The sequence below is a fragment of the Phocoena sinus genome, chromosome 2, assembly GCF_008692025.1.
Source record: "Phocoena sinus isolate mPhoSin1 chromosome 2, mPhoSin1.pri, whole genome shotgun sequence".
Taxonomy (NCBI): Eukaryota; Metazoa; Chordata; class Mammalia; order Artiodactyla; family Phocoenidae; genus Phocoena; species Phocoena sinus.
This window is the reverse complement of record NC_045764.1, coordinates 170,038,176-170,050,246: the sequence shown is the minus strand read 5'-3', so window position 1 is coordinate 170,050,246 and position 12,071 is coordinate 170,038,176. Positions and strand designations below refer to the sequence as shown.

The 12,071-nt window shown below is 44.5% G+C and overlaps 1 protein-coding gene across 1 annotated transcript in view; it reads right to left on the bottom strand.

Annotated features, from left to right (window-relative positions):
- AK7 (adenylate kinase 7) overlaps nucleotides 1–12,071 on the bottom strand; it is a 55,129-nt gene that overhangs the window by 4,174 nt on the left and 38,884 nt on the right. The window contains exons 13-15 of the mRNA XM_032623074.1: nucleotides 7,644–7,772; nucleotides 7,138–7,206; nucleotides 1,938–2,135 (exon numbers count right to left, since the gene is read on the bottom strand). Coding sequence (XP_032478965.1) covers nucleotides 1,938–2,135; nucleotides 7,138–7,206; nucleotides 7,644–7,772 — 396 coding nt within the window. The remainder of the gene's footprint in view (nucleotides 1–1,937; nucleotides 2,136–7,137; nucleotides 7,207–7,643; nucleotides 7,773–12,071) is intronic.

Genomic DNA, 12,071 nt, shown 5'->3' with positions numbered 1-12,071 from the left:
GGGGGTCACAGGGAGCAAGACTGGGGCTCAGGTCTGAGCTGTGACGGTCGCCGCTGATTTGACCAGATGGATGGGCGTGTGTACCTCCTCAAAAGGAATGAGTTCTCCACCCCGGGAAGCATTCAAGCAGAGACTGGGGCACTTCACTTGGGGGTTTCCACAGAAGGAAGTCCTGTACTTGGAGGCCGGGCTGGGTGACCTCCAGGTTTCTTTTGTTTTCTGTTTCTGAGAATCAATGATTCTGGGACACTTTTTTTTTTTTTTTAATTTATTTTGGCCGCGTTGGGTCTTCATTGCTGCACATGGGCTTTCTCTAGTTGCAGCGAGCTGGGGCTACTCTTCGTTGCGGTGCGCGGGCTTCTCATTGCGTTAGCTTCTCTTGTTGCCGAGTATGGGCTCTAGGTGCGAGGGCTTCAGTAGTTGTGGCTCATGGGCTCTAGAGCACAGGCTCAGTAGTTGTAGCGCACGGGCTTAGCTGCTCCGCGGCATGTGTGATCTTCCCGGACCAGGGATCGAACCCATGTTCGCTGCATTGGCAGACGGATTCTTAAGCACTGCACCACCAGGGAAGTCCTGATTCTGGGATTATTATTTTATTTTATTTTATTTTAATTTTTTGGCCGCACCACCTGGCATACGGGATCTTAGTTCCCGGACCAGATCAGGGATCGAACCCATGCCCCCTGCAGTGGAAACACGGAGTCTTAACCACTGGATCACCAGGCAAATCCCTAGGATACATTTCCAATTCATAAAAAATTAACTGTTTCAGTTAGCCTACTTGAATAGAAAAAAGTCCAAACTCCAGAATACGTGACTAATGTCAATATTAAGACCAAAAGAAGGAGAAGGAAAAGGAGGGGGGAGGGCAGGGGAGGAGAGGAGGAGCTCTAAGCCTCCCAGGACTCCAGGATCCAGATGCTGTCTCAGCTGGTTCTGGGGGATGAAGAGAGGCCCCGGGAGGTCCCAAAGGTCAGCCTGGCTGCTAAGCTTCCACCAGGCTAGCAGTTTCTCACCAAACCCAAAGAAGAGGTGTCAAGACCCAGAAAATCAGAAAGGAAGTTCAGGGGCCCATCAAGCCAAGGGGAGGAGAAACAGCTACAACAGATCGGATTTGGAGGCAGGGACAATGATGGTGGAGGTGCGGTTGATGAGAGATCATATTCACTGGATGCTTGCTGGGTGCTCAGCCCTGAGTTAAGTGTTTACAGGAAACAGGAGGAATGCGATGAAGAGCTATTTGATTTCTGAGTAGCTAAGGGGCCAGCTGGCTGGTCTTAAAGGCCAGGAGCAGCTCTGTGAAGAGCACCAGTGCCCTGCAATGCTAGGGGGACAGGACGCTGCCCCCAAGGACACTGGGGAAATGGCCCAAAGCAGCTGGCAGCAAACCACATATCTTTGAAGTCCCCTTTAAAAAATGCCAATTTGGGGGCTTCCCTGGTGGCGCAGTGGTTGAGAGTCCGCCTGCCGATGCAGGGGACACGGGTTCGTGCCCCGGTCCGGGAAGATCCCACATGCCGCAGAGCAGCTGGGCCCGTGAGCCATGGCCGCTGGGCCTGCGCATCCGGAGCCTGTGCTCCGCAACAGGAGAGGCCACAGCAGTGAGAGGTCCACGTACCGCAAAAAAAAAAAAAAAAAGTCAATTTGGTAAAAAATTAAAAATTAAAAAAAAGAAAAGAAAAGAAAAAATACCAATTTGGTATTCAACTTCATAATATATCTGCATGTTTTCATATGACAATAACACCCGCCACACCACCAAATCCTCAAGTAGACAACTCCTCTGTCTTATCCTGTGACTTCCCAGGCCCCGGGCACACGGTTATACTGACCCGCCCTCCCCCAGCCCTATGAAAGCGTGCACGCAGTTGGCCGGGGGGTCCTGACACCGGGCAGCCCTTCTCCACTTGCAGGTTATCCTTGAGTTTATTTCGTACCAATATGTATCGGATAGATTTCAAGTTCGTCAAAGTAGTTGAGGACAGTCTCATCTTCAGTGTTGATGTCCCGGTAGTTGCTCAGAGCCCGGAGGAACTGGCCCTGGCTGTAGTGGGTCCCCGCCACGATGCTCTCGGGGAGATTCATCACCCTCTCCTTGAGGAACTCATCTGAGGCATCCAGCGAACAAACGAATTCTGGAGAGAAGGAGAAGCTCGTGAGTTAACACCCTGACTGCGGAGCTTGCAGGCAGGTGCTGGTGGACGGGCCACTGCTCGACCGAATGTCTGGTTACCAGGTGGGATCTCCTGTCATCATGGCAAAGGGCCTGACAAGTTGGCCTTCTTGCTGCCTCTCATGGAGGACAGATGCATGCCAATCACCCATGTTTCCAGAGACCACACTGTGAAGCCCAATAATTTTGTAAGATCTATTATTTTTCTTTCCCTTCCTTCCTCCCTTCCTTTCTGCTTTCCTTCCTTCCTTCTTCTTTTTATTTTAAATAAAAACAGCAGAAATTGTAAATGCAAATCTCTAATAACCCTATGATACCTGTCATCATCTTGCCACTTTTCCAGTACAATATCACAGGCTCCCAAAGAGACTCAAGGCTATAAGGGAAATGCCTTCATGGCTGATTCGCCAACTTAATAAAAAATGGAGACTCCCCTGGGATTTTAATTTTCCATGAGTTGAGCTCTTCCCTCACTTCATGCCATGGGCTATGAAACATCTATGGTCAGTAAGACATGGCCAATGCTTATCGAATATTTGATACACGGATCATATTAATGACAGTGATCATTTCACCCACCTGCAATTTTCTTTTTTTTTTTTTTTTAACATCTTTATTGGGGTATAATTGCTTTACAATAGTGTGTTAGTTTCTGATTTATAACAAAGTGAATCAGCTATACATATACATGTGCTCCCATGTGTCTTCCCTCTTGCGTCTCCCTCCCTCCCACTCTCCCCCTCCCACCCCTCCAGGCTGTCCCAAAGCCCCGAGCTAATATCCCTGTGCCTTGCGGCTGCTTCCCCCTAGCTATCTACCTTACTACGTTTGTTAGTGTGTATATGTCCATGACTCTTTCTCGCCCTGTCAAAACTCACCCTTCCCCCTCCCCATATCCTCAAGTCCGTTCTCCAGTAGGTCTGCGCCTCTATTCCTGTCTTATCCCTAGGTTCTTCATGACATTTTTTCCCCTTAAATTCCATATATATGTGTTAGCATACGGTATTTGTCTTTGTCTTTCTGACTTACTTCACTCTGTATGACAGACTCTAGGTCTATCCATCTCATTACAAATAACTCAATTTCATTTCTTTTTAAGGCTGAGTAATATTCCATTGTGTATATGTGCCACATCTTCTTTATCCATTCGTCCGATGATGGGCGCTTAGGTTCTTTCCATCTCCGGGCTATTGTAAATAGAGCTGCAATGAACATTTTGGTACATGACTCTTTTTGAATTTTGGTTTTCTCAGGGTATATGCCCAGTAGTGGGATTGCTGGGTCATATGGTAATTCTATTTGTAGTTTTTTAAGGAACCTCCATACTGTTCTCCATAGTGGCCAATTTTCTTTTAAACTGTAAAAGCAGCTGTTTCTCCAGTGCCTAGCACAAATTCAGTGGATATTTGTGGAGTGAATGAATGAATGAGTGAATAACTAACGTGTAGATCTGTGTAATAAGCTTTCTAGGCGAGTTACTGTTCTCAGCTGTTCTCAACAGGACCAGAGAACCCTGGTGCCCAGATCAGTAACCAGGTGTATCGAAAATAACTTGCTGCCTATAAGAGCCTGGCAAAGCTTGGGACTGATTTAATTTTTATTCTAAAATTGGATTGGTTTGCCACATAAAAATGCCATTCTCACTTAACTGCATGCTAATAAGCTTTCTTGAGTGGGTGAGAAAAATAAGTGTATCGGGTAGAGTCCATAGTGTGGTGCTGGCCAGGGGGCGTGGAACACGTGTGAACTTCATCTGCTTCGTGTGAAAGCAAATAGTGAAAACAAAGGCTGAGGACAGAGCTTACGGAATAAGATCCTATAAACTCATAATCATTGTCTGATATTACCACTCTTCTGACCTATTTTACTTTAATTTCAATGCTCATCCTTCACCATTTGATTTGCACGAGTAGCTATATTTTTCAAAAGAAAGGAGACATCTGGAGCCCCACATGCTGGTACAGTACTTAAATTGAAGTTATGTCAATAAATTCACCAGAAACTGGATCTATTTAAGCTCTATGATCTAAGACATGTAGATCAAAACTTAATAATTCTGTTCATAATCTAAGAATTTCATGATGTAGTACTGCATCTTTTTTTCCAGTGATTTGGGGGGATGGAAGATTCTAGTTAATAAAATATTGCAAATAATAAGTGATATACTTGGCTTCTAATTTTCAGAGTTTTAATATGATGAAATATATTTCCCACTAGATGATATATTTTTTAAAGTTCTTTCTCTTTTGTGATTCAGAAAGAACTTCAAGATTTTGCAGTGTCTCAAGATAATTATTCAGGACATCTACTGTCCTTGAACTGGCTAACTGTAGATTACAAGGAATAGATTTCTGCTTGGTGAGATTGTATACGACAAAGAGGTCTATCTGGAGCCATGTGAAAAATCTATGTCTTAACACATTTTTCCATATTCATCACATAGGTATAGCTTTAAACTTGTCTCCTTCAACTAACAGATCTGAAAAGAATCAAAAGGATATACGCTAACAGTGATAAAATGCAATGATTTGTCAATAGAGATAATACCACCTAGGACTGAATTACTGTACAATCAAATGTTTCATCATTCAAATCAAGCACTGATGCTGATATTAAGCATGCTTTTTATTTTCTGTATCTTATGATGTTTTTGCTTACAGACCTAGGGAGAGAATGCCCCTCCCAGGGCTACCTCTGAAGATAGTAAACAATTCACTTGAAATGAGAGCACGCCTCACATATGAAAGCCAACCACGCCCTTTATATAACTCAGATAACAAGGCAATATTTCTCCTGCCTTAACTCATCCCAGGGCCAGGACCAGGCAACTAGAGACCAAAGCCCACTGCAACTACTCACACTAGTCAATCCTCTAAAAAAGCTGTTTACTCTGCCCTGCTTTGCCTTTCCCATGGAAACCCCAAGAAAGGCTGTGTCCTCGACTTTCCCCTGCCTCCTGACCAAGCCTGGTGCTTCCCCACGTGGCCCTGCATGGTTGCCACACTTCCTTCTCTGGGGAAATGTGAGTAATAAATTCTTCTTTCAATGGCATTAGCCTCAGTGTCTCAGTCACTGCCACAAACTAAAATCCCGCAGCACAAAGGAGACAATGATCTGATTTCTTTCAGGAAGATAGAAAATAATGACAATTTCTAGAAAGAGGCTAATTGAAAAGAACAGACTAAACATTCCAAAGAGATTACATCTTAGACATGTTTGGACCGCATCTGACAGAGAGGGCAGCCCAGTGGATCAGGACTAAGAATAATGCACCATTTTACCTCCTGTGTTTCCATTTTCTTATCTTAGGGAGGGGTTTCATTCATTCTGGTTTTTGGAGGCAGTGGCGTGAGAAGACCTGAGTTTGAATCCAAGCCCTGCCGTTTACCAGCGAAGCAGACCTGCATTAGTCTCTGGGCTTCAGGCTCTGGATCAAGTAAACATGGGAGTAATTCCTACCTCACAGGCTCGTGGAAAGGCTCAATAAGCTCCCATCTTGTGTGGTGCCTGGTGCATGACAGATGTTGGGTTGGGGTGAATTTTATCCAGCTGCCTCAGGGGGAACGGGAGGATTTACCACGGGGTTTGCAATGAATGACTGTCGCCCAGAAGTGATCAGCTCTCATAAACTGGACAGACCTGGTTATTTAGACTAATCAACTTTACTTTTTAACTTTTTCTGAGGCAAACACATAAATTAATAGGAAATCTAAGACAGCCCATTCCTCCGGCATTTCATGTTCCTGCCTCAGGCAAATGGTAAATATCCATCCCTGGGGATGACTGCTCTCTGACGGTCTCTGCTTCCAGAAGCTTCATCACAAGCTGTGCCTGGACCAGGGGCAGGAGAGGATTACAGCTGTGAACCGACTCTCCTGGGGACTTTGACACGGTGAGCAAGCAGGCCCTTCCGAGTCACAGCCTTGGGCTAAGTTCCTGAAAATAGCTGTTCTTATATTTACCATATGACCAAAACTTGATTAAACCTCATGCAAACTGATAAAAAAAGAAAAAAACCTTTAAAGTTCATGGCAAAGTCACAAGAAATGCCTGCTCAGCAAGTCCTTTTTTGTGGAATAAGTTGTTTATATTTCTCTTTCAAGGGTATGTTGTGAAAGCTCTGTGTAAATATGTAATAGGATAAACTTGCTGTGGAGTTAGGGAACCTGCCCAGCCTCAATTCTGGATTCTTTTTTTTTTTTTGCTGTACGCAGGCCTCTCACTGCTGTGGCCTCTCCCGTTGCGGAGCACAGGCTCCGGACGCGCAGGCTCAGCGGCCATGACTCACGGGGCCCAGCCGCTCCGCGGCATGTGGGATCTTCCCGGACCGGGGCACGAACCCGCGTCCCCTGCATCAGCAGGCGGACTCTCAACCACTGCGCCACCAAGGAAGCCCCAGTTCTGGATTCTGAATGTCCTCCAGAAAAGATTATGGCATGGCTAGCACCTGAAGCAGAACAGAAAGGAGGGGCAGTGATCTAGTCCCTGGGGGTCTTGCCAACTGACTCAGAAGCCAAGACACTGTACAGCACAGGGAATAGAGCCAATATTTTATAATAACTACAAATGGAGTATAATCTTTAAAAATTGTGAATGACTATGTTGTACACCTGAAACTTATATAATATTGTAAATTAACTGTACCTCAATTTTTTTTAAATACAGAAAAAAAAAAGTCAGGGCACCAACAGATTGGCTAATCTTTTGCTCTCTTACAGGAAGGAACAGCAGAAATGAATGCTCTCAAAGGGACTTCTGTCCATTTCAGAATTTTAATATCCCTGATATTTACCCCCAGTGAATTCTTTAGTTTGGAAGTCTGATTTTAAGTGTATCGTTTTACTTTGTTCCTAAAACAAACAAACAAAGCTATTTTATTCACATCAAAAGGATTGTTTTGGTACAAAAGAGATATCAAATGGCATTCCTTTAAATATGACCTTGGAGAAGTCTTTTAAACTTACCAGGTATGATTAATTTATCAAAGGGAAACCTTTTGCCTCTGGCTTCTTCCTCTTCTTCTTCCTCTTCTTCTGGTAAAACAAAATATACATCGTCAAGTTTATTACATATTATTACTAAGGATTGTGCAAAAAATTTTAAATACTTTGGGACTTCCCTGGTGGTCCAGTGGTTAAGACTCCGCACTCCCAATGCAGGGGGCCTGGGTCGATCTCTGGTTGGAGAACTAGATCTTGCGTGCATGCCGTAACTAAGAAGTCCGCATGCTGCAACTAAGAACCGGCCCAGCCAATAAATAAATAAATAAATAAAATTATTTTTAAAATAATTAAATATTTTAACTCGTAGTCACTAGTGAAAACTAGCCATAACTAGGAAAGCCTGCACTTTAGGTATAGTCGCTCCGATTTTTTTGTTTATTTTAATTGTGACTACTGTTACTCTGAACGATAAAGCTGTGACTTATTTGAATGTAAACATTCAAAACAAAGGTAACGCCCACACTTACGGTTGAACAGGTCTTTGGCTTGATCATAGGTCTTTGGGAATCCATCCAAAATGTAACCTTGATTCTTGCAAGGCATGGATTTTAGCTTTTCTTTTATAAATCTAATTACATATTCATCTTCTAGTCGACCTAATAAAAAGAAAAAAAATATTACTGTGCAGTCACATTCTACATAACGAAATTGAGTTATCTGTAGTGAGGTGGATGGGCCTAGAGTCTGTCATACGGAGTGAAGTGAGTCAGAAGGAGAAAAACAAATACCATATGCTAACACATATATATGGAATGTAAGAAAAAAAATTGGTCATGAAGAACCTAGGGGCAAGATGGGAAAAAAGGTGCAGACCTACTTGAGAATGGACTTGAGGATACGGGGAGGGGGAAGGGTAAGCAGGGACAAAGTGAGAGAGTGGCATGGACATATATACACTACCAAACGTGAAATAGATAGCTAGTGGGAAACAGCCGCATAGCACAGGGAGATCAGCTCGGTGCTTTGTGACCACCTAGAGGGGTGGGATAGGGAGGGTGGGAGGGAGGGAGACGCAAGAGGGGAGAGACATGGGGACATATGCATATGTATAACTGATTCATTTTGTTATAAAGCAGAAACTAACGCACCATTGTAAAGCAATTATACTCCAATAAAGATGTTAAAAAAATTTAAAAAGTAAAGTGATCTCAAAAATTCTTGTGTAGTCAAAATTACTATTGAAAATCTCTAATTTTTGCATTAAAGTGAAAAATACGTGGTTTTGTATTTTGAGCACAACACATGAACTCTCATGCCCGATAAAGTAGGAGAACCCAGTGAGCCTGTCTGCAAGAAAGAACAGACGGATGCTTATGTCTGCGCTTCCAGAATGTTCTTCCGCGCTCACAAATTTTGCTTGAAGTTGAATGAGGAGTAATTGGAGGAATCCAGGGTGTTCTCACTTGCCAACAGGATTTACTCACTTCTGTTTCGATATATGCTTCTATAACCTTAATACGTGATAATAAATGTTTCTGTTGTGAGAATTCAGTGGGATAGTACTCATGCATGCTGATGCCACAAGATTTATTTTTATTTTTTATTTTGGCTGCACCGGACGGCTTGTGGGATCTTAGTTCCCCGACCAGGGATCAAACCATGGCCCTCGGGCAGTGAAACCCCAGAGTCCTAATCACTGGACCGTCAGGGAATTCCCTACACACAATTTATTAATAGTAGGTGCCCAATAAATATTTGCTACATTTGAATAAGAATCAACCTTGATCTTGACCCTTAAAGGCACTGTTCTCTTTAAGGCTGCAGAAAGGAGCGTGGTCCCCTCTTCCCTGCCTTTTCCAGTGGGCATTGCAGACCTTCACCCCACTGGACAGTTCCCTCTCCAGCCATGGGCACAGGGTTCCTGCAGTTGCTTGGGCGGGGGCTGAGGATGGAGGAGTTTGTTCTAAAACTATCACAGTGTTTCCGAGACAATATGATGTAACTCCTCCAAAATATTCATCTACCATGTAATTGTTGAACAGCTATCATTTCCAAGACACAGCCCTGCCCTTACATGGCTTAATGTATACATTACAGTAATACAAGCTTGACGAGTTTGAGAAATTGATCTCCAAAGCTCTTTCTAGGGTAGCACTATGCTTTCAGTTTATCGGTGGGTCTACAATATAAAATAATTCGGGGTCTCTTTTTATTACTCTGTTAATGACAGTAAAATGATCTAATTAAAACACCTCTCCTTTCTTCTACTTTTCATTGCCACACGAATCATTAGGCAGTAACTGATTCAGAAAATAATTGTGTCTTTCAGAAATTTAAATATTATGGCAGAGACAAAAAATAATCAAAGGTGTTATTTAACATAATGAAATTCCTCGAAATGATTTGATGTTACTTCTCAGTAAGGTTCAAAATGCTGTAAAGAAATAAAGTCACATTCTTTTCTTGTTTTTTTTTTCCGCCGCGCAGTGCATGCGAGATCTTAGTTCCCCGACCAGGAATCAAACCCATGCCCCCTGCAGTGGAAGCGCAGAGTCCTAACCACTGGACTTCCAGGGAAGTCCCTAAACCCAAGTTTAAAAAATGTCAAGGGGGGACTTCCCTGATGGTCCAGTGGTTAAGAATCCGGCTTCCAATGCAAGGGATGCAGGTTCAATCCCTGGTCTGGGAACTAAGCTCCCACATGCCATGGGGCAACTGAGCCCGCACCCCACAACTAGAGAGCCTGTGTGCCGCAACTACTGAGCCCATGCGCTCTGGAGCCCATGTGCCGCAACTACTGAGCCCTAGTGAGGGATACACTGATATCAAAAGACCATTTTTTTTTTTAAACATTCTATCTTCAATTTTCAAAAGCTTCGTTGGTAAGGAAAGGCACATACTCGGAAATCTAGCTTCGGCCCCCTCCAAGGCATCCTTTGGCTTATTTCAGGCAGCGAGCTTTGCCATTCATTTCTGTTTGTTTTAGAAATAAGTGTTCATTATGCCAGAAGGGAGCTTGAGCGCCAGTTTATGATAACTATGGAATGTGAGTACGCAAAGGGCCAAGCCCAGGCGCCTTTTTCTAGAGAACTGTGACCTCCTGGAGATACACTCGTGACCTTGGCCGGGGGCGCTGAGCATCTCAGAAGGGGATGGTCACTTCTGCTTTAAAGTGAATGAGCACAGCCCTGCTGGATGGCCTTTACAACGCCACACTGCTTCTTCTTCTCTTTTTTAAATTTTAAGTCTGCCTTTCAAATAACAGTAATGTTTAAAATGCTAATATTAATGCATATTCATAATTACTAAACCTTAGTTTAAAAACAGGTAGCTGCAACCAAGGTTTTTAAAATAATCCATACACAGTAGAGACACTACGCTGTCAACATAAAAGTGGATACATTTACATACATCCCCCTCCCCAACTTTTTATTTTCAAACTCACAGAAAAGTTGAAAGACTAGTTCAATGATCACCTGGAATCCCACCAACCAGTGGGATTCTGTGCATTCTAGTGCATTCACCGAGTCCCTAGTTTGGCTGACCGGTCAGGGGCCGACGGGAGTGGAATCATGAATAGAAAAGGATACGGAGGTGTCTCACTGTGGGATTGTGAGATCTGTCTTGCTGGAATCCTTAGAATCACATGATAACACATTGGTTCACGTGAGGGAGAAGTGTGCTAACCCTAAGGTTAAAGGGGACTGACTGCACCATCGCCACCTTGTAGGAAGTGGGTGGGAGGGCATACTGACAGTAGGCGGGTTTGTCTCCCTCCCCGTTCCCCTCGGAAGACAGAGGCTGCTGACCCAGTTTGGCCTCTCTTGCATCTGTGGGAAGAACAGACTCTGCTGCCAAGGACAGGCCCTTCTTGAACTTGGGTGACGCAGTGACTGCTCTCAGCCATAATTCTTGTTCTGTGTGGTCACCTCCCTGGACGTGAAAAGAGCCCAGTCAGTACTTCACATCATCCTGTTACACGAAGTCCTTGGATAAGACTTTGGGTCCTTGCAGAGACCAGTTATATGTTCCTGTCAGTAAATGCTGTCCTGTGCTTGTTTCTGGCCCTACGTCCCAGGCTTACAGCGTATGTACCCATGGCCATGTTCACCTGTGGATTCCTAAAACTCCCAGTCCCCTGCCCTTTCATGTGGCCTTGCCAGACTTCCTTCCGCAGGTGTCCTCACAATGGAGTGTCTTCTTTTGTTTTTTTCCCCCTCTCCCAAAAGGTAGGAGACAGGATGCTATAAAACTCTAAAACCAAGATAGTGATTCCCCAGTGTCACAGGCGAGGCAGGGGCAGTGTCATATCTCAAAGTGCTGATCTGCGTTTTCTGTGTACATTTTCCTCTGGGCCATTGCTCTGGGATTCCAAATTCCATCTCCTCCTGGCCCAGCCCACACCAAAGCAGAAACCCAGACTCAGATGATGAGCTGGTTTAAGTGAATGCTCAGTGTCTGCAGACAAAAACATTTCCTCCACCCAATAAACTAGATTGGAGTGGCCTGGGGGAAGGAGAGGAAAATGGGTAAACAGGACTTCAGAGGAGGGTGTGAAGGGATTACTCCTGAGGAAGAGCAGCTGGGTCTAAGACTATGCCTGGAGGGACAAAGGGTGGGGTGCCAGAAGACCGGAGAGGGGAGGGCGTCCAGAGCGGGGGCCCCAGGGGAATGCAGTGGGCGGTCCTCAGGGGGAGGGCCAGTTTGTACCTCTGTCCTTCTTCCCTGACCCCGACTGGCCCCAGCTCAACCCTGGAGGATCAGAGACAGCCACCAGCAAGATGGGAGAAGTAAGAGGCAGGATGGGAGGGGGGGAAATTCTCCACTGAGTCAGAGTCCAAACTTGCTTACATGTTGGACTGGTTTATAGCCAATGCCAATATTACCAGTTTGATGGAGGTTCTCAACTATCTGGGTGTAAAAAGGAAATGGTTTTATTTTTCTCATAACTGCTG